The 18,159-nt window shown below is 37.4% G+C and overlaps 1 protein-coding gene across 2 annotated transcripts in view; it reads left to right on the forward strand.

Moving 5' to 3' along the window:
• Positions 1–18,159, forward strand: part of CEP95 (centrosomal protein 95) — a 43,646-nt gene that overhangs the window by 21,949 nt on the left and 3,538 nt on the right. The window contains exons 9-17 of one of the 2 annotated variants that reach the window (XM_049637646.1): positions 483–676; positions 2,699–2,811; positions 2,987–3,116; positions 4,082–4,235; positions 14,503–14,642; positions 15,394–15,483; positions 16,293–16,422; positions 17,277–17,446; positions 17,561–17,635. In XM_049637646.1, coding sequence (XP_049493603.1) covers positions 483–676; positions 2,699–2,811; positions 2,987–3,116; positions 4,082–4,235; positions 14,503–14,642; positions 15,394–15,483; positions 16,293–16,422; positions 17,277–17,446; positions 17,561–17,635 — 1,196 coding nt within the window. The remainder of the gene's footprint in view (positions 1–482; positions 677–2,698; positions 2,812–2,986; positions 3,117–4,081; positions 4,236–14,502; positions 14,643–15,393; positions 15,484–16,292; positions 16,423–17,276; positions 17,447–17,560; positions 17,636–18,159) is intronic. The other variant, XM_049637647.1, reaches the window with a different exon arrangement.

Consider the following 18,159-nt stretch of genomic DNA (forward strand, 5'->3'; position numbering starts at 1 on the left):
AGCCAAAAGTTATTTCCTGGGATACTTTCGGATGCTATTAGTCTTTTCACTTTTGTTGCTTTACGCTTATGATTATATTTGTAAACATTTCCTATTATGAGTTCTGATTTCTTAAGATGGTTTTTGGTCACATGTTGTGCATCTACTATTTTCTAACTCTTCTCTCAAAGACTTTAGGACAATACAAGTTTCTCATATGTTAGCACATCAGTTTACGGTCTTCCAGTTATTAACGAATGACAAAACATAGCAATTTGAAAAATATTCTCATTTCTTACTGTTATGTCTGGGATTTTTATTAGTTAGTATTACATAAAGTCATTGTTAATGGTGAACTAGCTGTATAACCTGTGGATGAACCATAATTTCTGTAGCTATTATTCCAGCCATTTAGGTTTTTAGTACCTATAGGCATGTATATATATCAAATGATGTGTTTCTTACAGTTTCATCTTAATGTCTACTTTATTTTTGCTACTTAGTGGAAATTCCTTCTGTGGATGTGATTCCAAGTGCTAGGAAACTAGGGGAACCTATTCAATCAGCTATTCCTTTACATCCACCCTACCACCCTTCAGAGCCTCGAGCACCCTGTCCCATAGGAAAAGAATACTTGCGCTCAAGTCACATCTCCCCTGCTGTGAATTCTACTGGAGAGGGCACTGCATTTTCTGTGGTAAGTGGAAAAGCTTACTTTCAATGAGATGGAGGTCTATCAATTTAAAGACGTCTCTGCTAGAATGGTAATTATAGATACTGCACTAATCCAAGCATTGTACTTCTTAAATTTTGCCTCTGGGTATACTTACATGTTCTTACTCTAGAACAGTGGGGATGAATGTATAGAAAGGAAAATAGTAAGAGCTAACGACACATTGTTTATTTTGTGTCATGCACAGTTCTAGGTACTTTACTGGTATTGAGTAATTTACTCCTCAACAGCTGTGGAGTAGGTACTATTTATTTATTTATTTTTTAATTTCCCAAGGGGAAGCTGATATAAAGAGATTAAGTATCTAGTCTGAGGTCACACAACAACTGTAGAGTCGGGATTTGAACTCCATATTCTAGGGGCACCTGGGTGGCTCAGTTGGTTGAGCGTCCGGCTTTGGCTCAGGTCATGATCTCACAGCTCATGAATTCGAGCCCCTTGTTGGGTTCTGTGCTGACAGCTCAGAGCCTGGAACCTGCTTCCGATTCTGTCTCTGTCTCTCTCTGCCCCTCTCTTGCTCAGGCGTGCTCACGCGCGCGCTCTTTCTCACTTTCTCTCTTTCTCAAATATAAATAAACATTAAAAAAAAAAAAAACACCTTTTTTTTTTTTGAATTCGGTATTCTAGTTTCAGAACCCGTATTCTATGTCCCTAGTTAAATCACTGAAAATTTAATAAGAAAGTATGAAAAACAACCTTTCATCCGTATTCCTATTATCCAGTGTGAACTGCTAGTAATATCTTGGTCTTTTTGCTTCTACTGTACTTTAGGAAGAAAAAAATCCATTTTTATAATTATCCTGTCCCTATCTTCCTAGAAACGAACATGTAGGGATATGCAGGTGGTGAATTTATAAACAATGATACATTTTCATTATTAAAAAATTCAGAGAGTACATAGAAGTACGAAGATGAAATGAGCATCATTAGCATTAGGTGGCCATCATTCTAAACATTCTGTGCATCTATTCAGGTAGGAAGGTGGATAAGTTAGAAAAAAGGGATCCTAGGATTATGATTACATTTGGGGGACTTTTAGAGAGGGGGGTAGAAGGGCTTCTGAGTTGCTGGTAATATTCTATTTCCTGACCTGAGTGGCATTTAAATGGGAATACTCCTTTTGAAATAATTCTTGAGCAGGACACTTAAACTTCAATAATAAGTTTTTTAAAATGTGATTGTTTTTATAGTTGTTATTTACTAAAAAGTGTTAAATTTAATTTTACTTACACAAGAAACACATAAGTGAAGTTGAAGAGATTCTTTTTTTTTTTTTTTAACTTTTTAAAATGTTTTATTTATTTTTGAGAGAGAGAGACAGAGCACAAGTAGGGGAGGGGCAGAGAGAGAGGGAGACACAGAATCCAATGCAGGCTCCAGGCTCTGAGCTCTTAGCACAGAGCCCGACGTGGCACTCAAACCCACAAACCATGAGATCATGACCCGAGCTGAAGTCGGACACTTAAACGACTGAGCTACCCAGGCACCCTAAATTGAAGAGATTCTTAAACATCAAATGTCTCTTCATAAGATTTCCTCTGAAGTTAAGAAATAAATTGTTAAAAATGGTAAGCATTTATATTCATAACGTTTGATTTTTAACTGTTTCAATTTTAGACAGTTTCTGTTGACTTCTTGATACCAAAGAGAATTATTTTAGTACTTACCACTTGTGATTTGATCACTTTTTCATTGTCCAGGTTTAGCCATAACCCTTGAATTTTCTTGTTTGAGAACACCTCACCTGCCTTTATATTTGAATGGCATCCTGACCCACACTTTTTATCTGAGTACATGTTTATAGACATTTGTTCCTTTGGTATTGAGGATCAAGAGAGTATTTTGACAAATACGTTTAAAAAAGTAAAACGTGGAGAATAAAGGTACCTAGTTGTGTGCCATAGGACCTCCCTTTTCCTCCCCCAAAATGTTTTTATGTGCCATCTTTGTATCCTTTTCAAATCAACTCTTTTTTGTTTTTAACAGGAATCAGATAATAGAGTTATCTTAACTTCTAAGTTGCCTAAAGATAGCAAACAGGAAATGGTTTCAGCTCAGATCCAAAGCCCTAGGACAAGGAAACTTCCCACAGGAAAAAGGTAATATTACTGCACTCTGTTTTTAGTCTGTTTGCAAAGGGATTTGAAGAAAGGTGTGTACTCTCTGACCTTAGCTGTGAAGACCAGTATGAATCTGTTAAAGCATGCATTACAGTTATTTTGTCTAAGTAATGTTACTTGGCTACTTAAATGTCACATGGTCATTTTATTACAGATATGAAGGTAGACCTACAGTCTCATCCTGGGATTCACCCTTCTCCCAGAGGGCAAGGAAGAGGTTAACAGAACAAGAAATACACGCAGTTTCCGAGAAACTCTCTCAACGGCTCTCTGAACTAGATTGGGCAAGTCTTGTTTTTTATCTATATTGCAGTTGCCATAGTTGGTGAGTATTTAAGTGGTCTTCCAGTCGAAGATGGAAGCTAAGCTAAGGTACTAAAATTAGTTGTGTCTTAATTATTGTAAAAATGTTCCATTAATCAGGCAGATAGGACATAGGATGAGAAGTCATCTCCACCTAGCCTTTCATGATATAACCAAATTTGGTATGGATTTAACCAGATTTTTGTTGAATTCTGATGAAAGCTATTCATTTAATTATTTACTTTTTTTAAAAATTTTTTAATTATTTACTTTTTTTAAAGATTTTATTTGTAAGTAATCTCTGTACCCACCATGGGGCTCAAGCTTACCAACCCCAAGATCAGGCGTCGCATGCTCTACCAACTGAGCCAGCCACGCACCCCGAAAACTACATTATAACCTTTATTTTAGACACATCTAAGATTTGGTATAAAATTAGATCTCTGCTTCTCACAAAATCCAGTATTACAGTTTAGGGGTATCATCGAATAAATGTATTAAATCCTTGTGTGACTTACTCTAAAGTTGATTGAAACTGAATAGTCCATAGCACTGGTTAATATACACACTTGATAAACTAAATATGCATAAGTATCTAAAAGTTATTAATACCTAATTATGAGAAGAAGCTTTTTTTTTTTATAAATTTTTTTTAACGTTTTTATTTATTTTTGAGACAGAGACAGAGCATGAATGAGGGAGGGGCAGAGAGAGAGGGAGACACAGAATCGGAAGCAGGCTCCAGGCTCTGAGCCATCAGCCCAGAGCCCGACGCGGGGCTCGAACTCACGGACCGTGAGATCGTGACCTGAGCTGAAGTCGGATGCTTAACCGACTGAGCCACGCAGGCGCCCCGAGAAGAAACTTTTTAAAGATTCTGTCTACTCTTTCTTACTTGCATTCTGCTGAAATCAATGAAAGATGTTAAAAAGTATTTTCTCAATAGATGTTAAAAAGTGCCCTGGGTGATCGAATTAAAGAAAAGACTGGCTACGAAGAAGATGCTATTGGAAATGAAGAGATGGAGAGTGGAAATGATGAGACACTGTCTCAACACAGTGACAGCATCATGGAGTATGGGCCAAAGAAGCGAAGGCCAGGTACTTCTTCTCCCAGAGAAGCCGGGATGCAGTCCTAGGGAACCATGCAGGCACATCCATTGGTCTATAATGACTGGCTTTTTCATTTTAAATATTTTAGAAATACATAAAAGGATAAAAAATAATAGCTCTATCTTCACCATCTAAAAGTAGCAGATGCTAACAATTATGTGTGCTTTACACCTTTTGTGTTTAAAAATAAGAGTTAGGATCCCCTCTGTCCTCCCTGCAGTCCATTTTTTTCCTCCTTCAAAGAAACAATTCTCTCAAAGTTGATATCTTCTTATCCCAGTTTTTATTGTTTATTGATTTTTTGTTTGAGATAAAATCGACATATAACATTATATTTGTTTAAGGTGTATAGGTGTTTGCTTCAGCACACGTAATAAAATCATTTAAGGTGTACAGTGTAATGATTTGACATGTTTATATGTGTGTGTGTGTGTGTGTATATGCACACACACACACACACATATACGTATGTATTTTTTTTTTACGTTTATTTTTTTTGAGAGAGAGTGAGCAAGAGTGGGAGAGGGGCAGAGAGAGAATCCCAAGCAGGCTCTGTACTTCAGTGCAGAGCCTGATGCAGGGCTGGAACTCATGAACCATGACATCATGACCTGAACCAAAATCCAGAGTCAGACAGTTAACCAACTGATCCACCTAGGCGCCCCTTGATATATTTATATATTGCAAAATGATTACCACAGTAAGTTTAGTTAATATCACTTCACATAGTTACAAATATTTTGTTAATAACTTTTAAGGTTGATTTTTTTTGCAACTTTCAAATATGCAATATAGTATTGTTAACTATAGTTGCCATGCTGTACATTATATCCCCAGAACTTACTTATCTTATAATTGGAAGTTTGTACCTTTTGAGCACCTTCACGCCCACCTTTGGCAACCACTATTCTATTCTCTGTGTCTGTGAGTCTGGTGTTTTAGATTCCACATATAAGTGAGATCATACATTATTTGTCTTTCTTTGACTTACTTCACTTAGCACAATGCCCTCAAAGCCATCCATGCTGTTATAGATGGCAGGATTTCCTTTTTTTTCTATGGATGAATAATATCTGTTTATATATGTTTTTTTCTTTATCCATTTATCTGTGGATGGGCACTTAGGTTGTTTCTGCATCTTGGCTATTTTAAATAATGCTGCAGTGAACATGAGGGTGCATGTATCTTTTTGAGGTAGTGATTTCTTTTCAATTCTGGCTCATTTGGTGTTCTTAAGTTTTTAAGGAACCTCTATACTGTTTTATTTATTTTGAATACTGTTTTACTTAGTGGCTACACCAATTTACATTCCCCCTAACAATGCACAAGGGTTCCCTTTTCTCTCCATCCTCTCTAACACTTGGTATCACTTGTCTTTTTGATAATAGCCATTATTCTGGGGCGCCTGGGTGACCCAGTGGGTTAAGTGTCCAACTCTTGATTCTGGCTCGGGTCATGATCTCACGGTTCATAAGATCAAGCCTCACTTCAAGCCTGCTTGGGATTCTCTCTCCCTGTCTTTGCCCCTCCCCCACTCGCACGCATGCTCACTTGCTCTCTCAAAATAAACTTAAAAAAAAAGGTAATAGTCATTATTCTAATCAGCGTAAGATGACATCTCATGGTGATTTGGATTTGCATTTCTCTGATAGTGATGTTGAACACCTTTTCGCATACCTCTTGGCTCTTTGTGTGTTGTCTTTAGCAAAATATTCAGTTCCTCTGTCCGTTTTTTTAATTGGATAGTTTTTTTTACTATTAAGTTGTATGAGTTCCTTGTATATTTCGGATATTAATCCTATATCGGATATCTGATTTGCAGATATTTTCTCCTGTTTGGTAGATTGCCTTTTCATTTTGTTGATAGTTTCCTTGGCAGTGCAGAAGCTTGGTATGACCACTTGCTGATTTTTGCTTTTGTTGCTTTTGCTTTTGGTGTCAAATCCAAAAAAGTGATTGCTGAGACCAATGGCAAGGAGCTTACCCCCTGTTTTCTTCTAGGAGTTTATGATTTCGGGTCTTACATCCAAATCTTTAGTTCATTTTGAGTTGATATTTGCGTAAGAGAGGTTACAGTTTCATCCTTGTGAAATGTGGCTGTCCAGTTTTTCTAGCACCATTTATTGAAGAAACTCTCCTTTCCCTATTGAATATTCTTGGGTCACTTGTTGTAAATTAATTGACAATATATATGGGGGTTTATTTCTTGGCTCTCTATTCTGTTCCATTGATCTGTGTGTCTTTTACGTCAGTACCATATTGTTTTGATACTATAGCTTTGTAATACAGTTTGAAATCAGGAAGTGTGATGTCTCCAGCTTTGTTCTCCTTTTTAAGGATCACTTTGGTTATTTGGGGTGTTTTGTGGTTCCATACAAATTTTGTGACTATTCTATTTGTGTGAAAATACCATTGGGATTTTGATAGGGATTACATTGAGTCTGTAGATCACTTGGGTGGTAATGGTATTAATGCTTTCAATCCTTGAGCATGGAATATCTTCCCATTTATTTGTGTCTTTCTTTCATCGGTGTCCTATAGCTTTCAGTGTACAGGTTTTTCACTTTCTTGGTTAAGTTTATTCCTAGGTGTTTTATTCTTTTCTGAATTATCATTCAAGTATAATTAATATACAATGTTACTTTCAGGTGTATAGCGATTCAATAATTCTATAAATTTCTCAGTACTTATCAAGATCAGTATATTCTTAATCTGCTTTATCTATTTCACCCATCTCCCTCCTATTCCCCTCTGGCAACCACCAGTTCTCTGTATTTAAGAGTCTGTTTTTTGTTGTTGTTGTCGTCTTTTTTTTTTTTTTTTTAATTCACATACAGGTGAAATCATATGGTATTTGTCTTTCTCTGATTTAACTTAGCATTCTATTCTCTAGATCACCCATGTTGCAAATTGCAAGATTTCATTCTTTTTTATGGCTTTTTGAAGCATTGTAAATGGGATTGTTGTCTTAATTTCTCTCTCTTATAGTTATTAGCATATAAAAGGTAACTGATTTTTGTATACTGATTTTGTATCTTGCAGCTTTGTTTTTTTATTTATTTTTTTAATGTTTATTTTTGAGAGAAAGAGTGTGAGCTGGAGAGGGGCAGAGAGAGGGAGACAGAGGATCTGAAGCAGGCTCCAAGCTATCAGTGCAAAGCCCATTGTGGGGCTCGAGCTCATGAACCATGAGATCGTGACCTGCGCTGAAGTCTGACACTTAACCAACTGAGCCACCCAGGTGCCCCTAAAGATTTTATTTTTAAGTAATCTCTGCATGCAACCTAAACTCACAACCCTGAGGTCAAGAGTCACATACTCCACTGACTGAGCCAGCCAAGTGCCCCTGAATGCTTTCTTTCTTACCTAATTGGTCTGGCTAGGACTTCCACTACTATATTGTATATGTGTATATATACAACATACGTATATGTATAAAGGTAGTGAGAGTAGGTATTGTCTTGTTACTGAAATGAGAAGAAACACTTTAGCTTTTCACCCTTAACTATAATGTTAGCTGTGGGCTTATCAAACATTGCCTTTATTATATTGAGTACATTCCCTTTATACACAGTTTGTTGAGAGTTTTTACCATGAGTGGGTGTTGAATTTTATTAAATGCTTTCTTTGCGTCTGTTGAGATGATCGTATTTTTATCCTACATTTTGTTAATGTGAATCACATTGATTGGTGGATGTTGAACCATCTTTGCACTCCTGGAATAAATCCCACTTCATTATGGTGTGTGATCCTTTTAATATACTGTTGAACTCATTTGCTAATTATTTTGTTAAGGATTTTCGTTCACATCAGTGTTCATCCATATTCATTTTGCATTGCTGTTCATCATTATGCTGGCCTTCTAGAATGAGTTTGGAAGTGTTCTTCCTCTTCTGTTCTTTGGAAGAGTTTGAGAAGGACTGCTATTCTTCTTTAAATGTTTGGTAGAATTTACCAGTGAAGCTGTCTGGTACTGGACTTTTTGTTGGATGGTTTTTGAGTACTGATGTAATCTTACTTGTAATTAGTTTTTCCGGTTTTCTATTTCTTCGTGACTAAATCCTGGTACATTTGATGTTTTTAGTTATTTATCCATTTCTTGTAGGTTGTTCAATTTGTTGGCATAAAATTGTTCATAGTAGTTTCTTAGGATCCTTTGTATTTCTGTGGTATTTATTAGTTGTAATGTCTCCTTTTTCATTTCCAATTTTATTTGAGTCTTTCCTCTTTTTCCCTTGGGTAAGTCTGGCTAAAGGTTTATCTCTATTTTATGTGGCACCTGGGTGGCTCAGTTGGTTTAGCATCCAGCTCATGGTTTCCGCTCAGGTTATGGTCTCATGGTTCATGAGTTCGAGCCCCACATCAGGCTCTGTGCTGACAGTGTGGAGCCTGCTTGGGATTCTGTCTCCCTCTCTTTCTGCTGCTCCCCTGCTTGCTCTCTCTCTCTCCCAAAATAAATACGTACATTTAAAAAAATTTAAATAAATGTTTATCCTTATTTTTTCAAAGAAACACAGCTCTTAGTTTCACTGACCTTTCTTTTGTTGTTGTTGTCTGTTTCACTTATTTCTGTTCCGATCATTGTCATTCCCTTCCTTCCAACTTTGGGCTTTGTTCTTTTTTCCCTAGGTCCTTACAGTGTAAATTTAGGTTGTTTGAGATGTTGTTTCTTTTTTTCTCCCAATTTTTTTGAGATCTAGTTGATAAGTAGCACTGTGTATGTATATGGTGCTGTGACTGGATTTACCTATCATATGAAATGATTACAATAAGTTAATATCCATTATCTCCTATAGATATAAGAAAAAAAAGTTTTCCCTTGTGTTGAGAACTCTTAGGATCTACCATAACTTTCAAATATACCTATAGTCATGTTTTACATTATATTCCCAGTACTAATTTATCTTATAACTAAAAGCTTGTACCTTTTGACCACCTTCATCAAATTCCTCCATCCACCCCCTGCCTCTGATAACCAGAAATCTGGTCTCTTTTTCTATGAGTTTAGCTTTTTTTTTTTTTTTTTTTTTTTTTGTAGATTCCACATCTAAGTGTTTGATTTCTTTTTCTTTTAGATCCTACAAGTGAGATCATACAATAATCCTCCGAGGGTCCACCCATTTTGTCACAAATGATAGGATTTTCTTTTTTATGACTGAATAATTCATCCATCATTGTACACTTATGTTTCCGTGTCTTGGCTATTATAAATAATGCTGCTGTGAACATGGGGTAGCAGATAATCTTTTCAACAGTGTTTTTGTTTTCCTTGGATGTATTTCAAAAGATGAAATTGCTGCATCATATGGTAATGCATCTATTTTTAATTTTTTGAGGAACTGCCATCTGGCTGTACCAGTTTACATTCCCACCAACAGTGCACAAGGGTTCCCTTTATTCCATATCCTTTCCAACGCTTTTTATGTCTTGTCTTTTGTTGGTAGCCATTCTAATAGGCATGAAGTGATACTTCATTGTAGTTTTAATTTGCATTTCTGTAATGATTAGTGCTGCTGAGCGCTTGATGTACCTGTTGGCCGTTTGTAGATCTTCTTTGGAAAATGTCTATTCTGTTCCTTTGCCCATTTTTAAATTTGGTTTTTGCTATTGAGTTGTATGCATTTGTTTTTTGGTTTCAGTTTGTGAGAGAGAGCACACACGTGAGCAGGGGAGGGGCAGAGAGAGAGGCAGAGAGAGAATCCCAAGCAGGCTCCCCAGATGTAGGGCTCAATCTCACAGTGAGATCATGACCGGAGCCAAAATCAAGAGCTGGAGGTTTAACCAACTGAGCCACACAGGCATCCCAAGTTGTATGAGTTCTTTATGTATTTTGGATATTAACCCCTCATCAGATCTCTAATTTGCAAATTTTTTCCCCATTCCGGAAGACTTTTAGTTTGATGTAGCTCCACTTGTTTTTTATTTTGCTGCTTATACTTTAGGTGTCCTATCTTTCCTGTTTTCTAACATATGCATTTATTGCTATGAACTTCCATCTTAGAACTTCTTTTTGCTACATCCTCTAATTTTGATATGTTGTATTTCCTTTTCCATCTGAAGATTTTTAAAAAGTTCTCCTTTGATTTCTTCTTTGACCTTTTAGTTGTTCAGTAGCATGTTGTTTAATCTCCAGATATTTGTGAACTGATTGTCAGTTTTCTTCTTGTAATTGCTTTCTAAATTTCATACCATTGTGGTCAGAAAAGATGCCTGATAGGATTCAGTTTTCTAACTTAAGACTTGTTTGGTGCCCTAACATGTGATTGGTCCTGGAGTATGTTCTTGTATGCTTAAGAAGAATGTATATTCTGTTGCTTTGGGATAGAATATTCTGTAAATGTCTGTTATCTGGTCAAAAGTGTGGAATTTAAGCATCTTTATATGCTCCTATGTTGGATACATACTTAGAAGTGTTCATAAACAGTATATAACATTTCCATCATTATATAACAGTCGCCTTTGTCTCTTGTTACTGTCTCTGTCTTAAAAGTTTGTTTTGTTTGATAAAAGTATAGCTACCACAGCTTTCTTTTGGTTTCCATTTGTGTGAAATGCCTTTTTCTATCCCTTCACTTTTATTCTGCGTGGACAGTGTCCCTGAACCTAAAGTGAGTCTCTATTTAGAGTCAGTGTGTAGTTGTGTTTTCTTTTTAATCCATTCAGCCACTCTGTGTCTCTTGACTGGAAAATTTACTCCATTTACATTTAAAGTAATTATTAATAGGTGTCAACTTAGTGTTGCCATTTGGTTAGTTTTCTGGCTGTTTTGTAATACCGCTGTTCATTCTCTTGCTTTCTTTGTGATTTGATGATTTTCTTTAAGGGTATGCTTACACTTCTTTATTTTTTGTGTATTGTAGGTTTCTCTTCCTGCTCCTATACTTTGTTTTTGATACCATAATTTACATCTTTTCATGTTGTGTATCCAGTGAGAAATAATTGTAGTTGTTTTTGCTGCTTCTTTTAACCTTTATGCCAGATTTACACATGCTTTACCCACCACTGTCACAATGTTGGACTTTCCTGAATTATATATTTACTCCTACCAGTGAGATTTTACTTTTATATGCTTTCCTGTTACTAAATAGCACCCTTTTATTGCTTTTTGGAGAAGCGCCTTTAAAATTTCTTTTAAAGCCATTCTGGTGTTGGTGAACTGCTTCAGCTTTTGCTTATTTGAAAACTATTTCTCCAGTTCCAAAGGACAGTTTTGCCGAGTAAAATAGTTTTCCTTGGCCATTTTTTTCTTTCAGCATTTTGAATATATTGTGCCATTCCCTTCTGGCCTGCAGACCTTCTCCCGAAAAATCTAAGGATGGTCATATGGGGGTTTCCTGGTAAATAACAAGTTGTTTTTCTCTTGCTGATTTTAAGATCCTCTCAAATTAAATTTGACAGTTTAGTTATAATGTGTCTTAGAGTGGGATCTTTGGATTCATCTTATTTGAAAGTTTCTGGGCTCCCTGAATCCGGGTGTCTGTTTCCTATACCCAGGTTAGGGGAGTTTTCAGCCATTATTTCTTCGAATTAGCTTTCTGCCTTTTTCTCTCTCTTCTCCTTCTGGGACCCTCTGTAGTGTGAATATTGCTCCACTTGATGGTGTCCCACAAATCCCTTAAGCTGTCTTCACTCTTTTTCATTCTTTTTCTTTTTGCTCATCTGTTTGGATAAGTTCCACCGTCCTGCCTTTGAGGTTGGTAATTATTTTTTCTGCTTCCTCTAGTTTGCTGTTGAACCCCTGTATGGAATTTTTCACTTTAGTTACTGTATTTTTCAGTAATGTGACTTTGGTTTGGTACTTCCTTATATTATCTACCTCTGTTGAAATTCTCACTTTCACTTGTGACATTGTTCTCCTGACCTTGTGGAGGCTCTTTATGCCCATTACTTTTAAGTTTTCATCAGGTAAATCCCTATTTTTGTTTCATTAAGGTCTGAGTTTTGTCTTATTCTTTTGTTTACAACGTATTCTTTTTGTTCATTTTCCTGTGTCGGTCTCTGTGCACTAGGTAACACCCACCTCTCCCAGGCTTTAAGGAGTCATCTTGTGTAGGAGAGCACTCATCATTCAGCCCGTCCCTAGTTCTTGATTGTGCCAGACTTTTGTGATTGTCAGACTGCCGTCTTTGTTCTTAATGGCTCCCAGAAGATGAGGTTGGGATTTTTTTTCTCATTCACTTCAGGTGTAGAAGTCATTCAGCTAGTTTCTGGATTCCTTTCAGAGGGAATTGTTCCATCTACGTAGCTGTAAATTGAGCGCATCCTGGGGAGGTGGTGAATTTAGGAGCCTCTAAATTGCCATCTTAAACTGGAACCTTCTCATCCCTTTTTTTTATACTTGTAACAGCTCATATTTATAAATGCTATTGTTTTTAAATTTATATAGATACTATATTATTCTGTAACTTTTTTCTCTTGTTTTGGAAATCTGTGTTGATACAGATACATAGTTAAAATGAATGAACTGTAAGTTCATATGATATACTCCATTTTATGAATATATATAGATCACCCTTTTCCTCTATTTCAGCACATGTAGATTGTTTCTACTTTTCCTAACTACAGTTTTGCAATGAACAACCTATAATGTGCAAAGTTTCTCTAGGATCTCCAGGCCAGGTTATAAAGCATGGAGCTCTTGATCTCAGTGTCATGAGTTCGAGCCCCATGTAGAGGGTACAGTTTACTTTTTTAAAGAAAGTTTCTCTGGGATCTACATCTAGTAGAATTTCTTTTTACCCCAAAATTACTTTCTTCCCTTGGTTATTTCATCTTCCCCCGCCTCTTAAACTTTCTCAAGTAATCTCTAGGTAAGCCTCACCTAGTAAGCTACGTGTTTCACTTGCTATACACATACACATCTATCCTATTTTGAAAACTCATAGTAAGTTACAATGCTATTTTAATTGGATCTTCAGTTTCTAAAGAATACATTGTGGACATAGTAAGATGTCATGAAAGCATCATTTAAAGTAAATTGTGGGGGTATCTAGGTGGCTCAGTTGGTTGAGCATCTGACTTCAGCTCAGGTCATGATCTCATGGCTCAGCTCATGAGTGTGAGCTTTGCATCAGGCTCTGTGGTGACGGCTCAGAGCCTGGAGCCTGATTCAAATTCTTTCTTTGTCTCTGTCTCTCTCTGCACCTCCCCTCCTCACTCACTCTCTCAAAATATAAACAAACATTAGGGGCGCCTGGGTGGTGCAGTCGGTTAAGCGTCCGACTTCAGCCAGGTCATGATCTCACGGTCCCTGAGTTCGAGCCCCACGTCAGGCTCTGGGCTGATGGCTCGGAGCCTGGAGCCTGTTTCCGATTCTGTGTCTCCCTCTCTCTCTGCCCCTCCCCCGTTCATGCTGTCTCTCTCTGTCCCAAAAATAAATTAAAAAAAATAATAATAAAAAATATATATAAACAAAGATTAAAAAAAAATTAAAAAGTAAATTTTCTTAATATCTTTTTTTTTTTTAATTACGAATATCAGTGCCTGACATGGGGCTTGAACTCACGACCCTGAGATCAAGAGTCATGTGCCCCACTGACTGAGGCAGCCAGGCACGCCCTTAATACCTTACATTCAAAGTGAATTTAAAAGATTTGAATTCAAAGACTGAAAAAAATAAAAGCTTAGGGAAATTTTAGTTCTCTTGGAAGGTTTATTTAGCAAGATACCACACTAGTTTCCTTGATCTTAGAATTACTCACTTTTCTGAAAAGGCATGGAGTCCCCCTCTACACAACTACCAGATGCCCTAGCACAACTATACACAGTGGAGCATTAAAAACATTTGTGAAGAAAAGTGGTTTGTTAGATGTCTTAGGCAGTGTGCAATTGTTAGGAGGGCTAAATTACTTAGTAGGGCAAAATTGAGACTGACTTACAAAATGCTGACCTACATTAACTTTGTCTTCTAAGCATGCTGCTTCGTAGGGATGAGATGTATACATACTTACGTCCTGCCTCCTCAGGACCGAGATAGGTATAAAGGGATAGCAGACACGCAGCTTGGATGGTGTAACATTTTCTTCCTCCACCACCACTTCCTTCCACTTCTTTTAGGCTGTATACATTTATGTGCCTTTATCTGTTTACTTGGTATGACTAAACATATAAATAAATACGAATTCATTACAGGAGAGAGTATGTTTAGCACATTCACAGTCATTCTTTTTTGGATTTGGTAAAAGTCAACTTAGATATCCACCTTACTATTTCTGGCTCTCAGGAACTAATGGTGCATGTCTCTTCCGTGTTTCAGGAGTTCCTATGCATAGAAGGCCACCCTACAGATCTCATTCGCTCTCTCCATCTACAGTTAACAAAAACACACAGTTCCATATGGAGAGAAAACGGCAGCGAAAGCCTAAAGAGGCAGATATCCACCAATTCCAAGCAAAGGTACATCCCATCTCTTGATTCCTGTTGAGTAGCAGGCAATACCATTTACCCTCAACCAAGTGCTACAGTGAACATGCTTCAATTGCATTTAATATTCTTGAACTAAGTGAATGATAGGAAATGATGTGGCAAAGCTTTTATGTCTCCCATTAGGCACCATAAAACTTGTGATACTCTAAGAAAACTAACCTTGTCACATATAATCCAGTACTCCAGTGGATTCAGGAAGAGTAGATCAATGTGGGTTGATATTTGCAGAGTGCTTCAGAGAGGATGAGAATTTGAGGTGGGTTAAAAGTGATCGGCCTGCTGAGTTACAGATAGGATTTAAGTGCTCAAGACAGGAATGAGAGGAGGTGGTTAAAATTCAACATGGAGAATGCATGAGTACCAAGGAAGACTTCTGCTGTGGAACAGGGAGTTTGAAATGCAGCATAAATTTAGAACACTTACATTGTTTGCTATAGTATATTTTATAATTAGTGAAAAACTAAAATGCATTCATATGTCTTATAATGACATGGAACTTCAACTCACCATGTAACTTCCACTCAAGGGACTATCAAAATAATTACAAAACCTGAGAACAAAAAAGTGTATTATGTAAAACTTCATGTCCCAATTACATGTCTGTTAAATAATGTACATTTAGGATAGTGGAGTCTGCAAGGAACTTAGGCGAATTTTGTTCCTTATATTTTCATTTGTATACGTTTTTAATAGTTCTAATATATGGCTTTTTCTCCTCTAGGCAATAACGGAAGCATTTGAAAGGGAGCTAAGAAGAAATAAAGTTCAAGAGAATATTGGATCTCTAGGAATAAATAATGATGAGGAAACAGTGGGTAAAAGTCTCTACTGTAATAAATGCAATTTGATCAGATCAGTGCCAAGTACAGAGATGATCTTTTTAAAAGGAAAAAAGAACAGGGCCTTACTCATTAGCTCCTTAGAAAAAGGATTTCATGAAGCAGGATTTTCTCTTATTTATAGGGTAGCCAACTTGCTAAAATGTGGCAAGACATGGTATCAGAGAATACTAGCATTTTTCCTTCCTGCCCCAAACTGCCATCAGTTCTTATGTGGTTCTGTTGTTTAGCAGTTGACCAGTAGTTTAAAAGCTAGTTGAGGCTGACAGGTTAAAGGGGAGTTAGATAATCTCAGTTGTTCTATGCCTGATGAGAAGAAACCCAAAGCATAAATTTTCATTGCCTTTCAAAAGGATGGTTACAGAAACTAAGTGAAAACAGGACAGATGCTTATGCTGAAATGTTCGTGAACAAAACAGGATGTAAAATACATTATGATTGCAACTAAATGTTATTTAAGCACTTTTTTAATCTACGTGGAAAAAGTCGTCAAGCAAGTACATCGAAGTATTACTGGTGGTTGTATTTAGGGTGTGGGACTCTGGTGACTATGAAACTCAAAAAAGATGCAGCGCTTTTTCAAATTCCAAGAGGTGCCAGAAGCCAAAAGATGCTTTTAACTTAGAGTGGATAAACACTAACCAGATTTTAGAAATGTAAAGTACGACAGTTTGGTTGGGGATTGGTTAGCTATTTTTATCAATATGTAATACTTAAGATAATATATGAAAGTTATTAGACTTCTATCTTATTTCTATCCTGTTTTATGTCTGCTTCTAAGGAAAAAATATACAGAGAAGCTGTTCATAAAGGAACTCCAAAACGTAGTCAGCCCTGGAAGACTTACTCTAGAAAGACCACAACTCCAAGTCCAAGAGGTGGCTTGCCAAAGCCAAATAAAGCAGTTCCAAGTAAGAACCACAAAATTGTGCTTCACGGAAAACTGGCATCCTTTGAAAGTGTGTGCTACATTCCAAGGGACACAGCACTGAAAACTTCACATCTGCCAGTTAGCTGGAGAAAGTGCCCTCTTTTATCACTGCCATATGCTTGATTTCTGTAGAGAGAGAGAAAACTCTTAAGGCATTTATTTAAAACTCTTAATACCTTAGGGAGGCCTATATATTGGTACCAGAGACAGGGTAGGGCTGCTACCTGTTGCTGCAGCTTCAGCCTCACTCTGCTCACTCACACTTTAATTGCCTTATCTTTGTTTCTGGCAAGTTGGTAGAACCAAAGAGAAGGTCCAAAGCAAGCAGATGGCCCATCCAGCTCCTGTTACATCGACAGTTGGTGCCAGTGAGCATTAGAGTCCTGTTAAAAGGAAAACAAAGTCATGTGAAATGCCAGGGTTCAGTTTCAAACACTGCTGGCCTTCTGACTACATCCCATCAGACACAGACTTTGCCGCCCAGTAGGGCCGGGAAGCGTGTGTGTGACCACACACACAGCGTCCGCCCCAGTCGCTGAGTCAGCCGAGCAGTCAGGACGGACTTCATGAGAACCGTGTGTCATCAGTCAGGTCTCTTGGGCTTATTTTCATCCTTTCTGGTAGTTGGTGTGCTGGGATCGGAGAAGGAGGGCAAAAGTTAACGACGTACTTCTGGAAGTATTTTTTTCAGGATCTGAACTGTATCACTTAGATAAGCTTTGCTCTACCAGGAAGGTAGAATGAGAGTTATTGTTAAAAGCTGTCAGCAAATCTCTCAGGTGAAGGGGGGTTTGGGTTTTTTTTGTTTTGTTTTGTTTTGTTTTTACCTTGCAGTGAAAGTGAATGAACACAGCCTCTTGCCCCTCATGCTGGAGCAGTTTCCATTTCTCTATGTTTCTGGTGAAACACTAAGCAAAATGTGGAAACAGCAAATTACACAGGTTGAACAGCTCAGAAAAGATGCATATAGAGAAAATCGATCAAAGAAGAAACTCCAGGATGAAGTAAGTTACCTGTCAATTTCAGGCATAGGACTAGAAAGGAGAAAGGGGAAGAGCTAATCTTTTAGAATCTAGTGAATAGCATTATAACCTCCTTCCTTCCTTTCCCCCCTAAAGATAGAAGAAGCCTTAAAAAAGCATGACCTCCTTACTGTACTTGTCAAGAAAGAATATGAACATAACAAGAGACTGGTATGTTAAGAGCAAGTTGAATATTAGAATTTTGACTTTATAAGTTATATTAATTACTTGGATTTGTACAGCTGGGTGATAGTCCCACAGACTTACCTTTAACACTTGCCTGTGGAAGCATCTAGGGCTGTAACCAAAACTGATGAGGGGGGAAGGTGCTAGTATAGACAGTCTCATTTGGTCTTTATAGTAACGTAATGCAGATGTTTTCTTCGAGATGCTTACACTTGGTCCCACCGTGATCAGCAAGGGGCCAGGTTGTGGTAATTCAGGTCTGTCTCTACTTCCACAGCACCTTCGAGGTACCAGGTGGTTGTAACTTAGTGTTTTTTGTCCTCTCTGATCTTTCTCAGGTCATAAGTAGAGAGCTGAGGTAGCCTAGCACCTTCCCTTATAATGTGGATTGAGAACTGTCCGCGGCGCACCATCCTCTGTTGAGTATAATGGAGTGGACAGAGGTCAAAGACAGTATGCCAGAGGAGGAGATTTTAAAACTCTTGGTTGAGATAAGCAATGACAACTGT

This window comes from Panthera uncia, chromosome E1, assembly GCF_023721935.1.
Source record: "Panthera uncia isolate 11264 chromosome E1, Puncia_PCG_1.0, whole genome shotgun sequence".
In the NCBI taxonomy this organism is placed as follows: domain Eukaryota; kingdom Metazoa; phylum Chordata; class Mammalia; order Carnivora; family Felidae; genus Panthera; species Panthera uncia.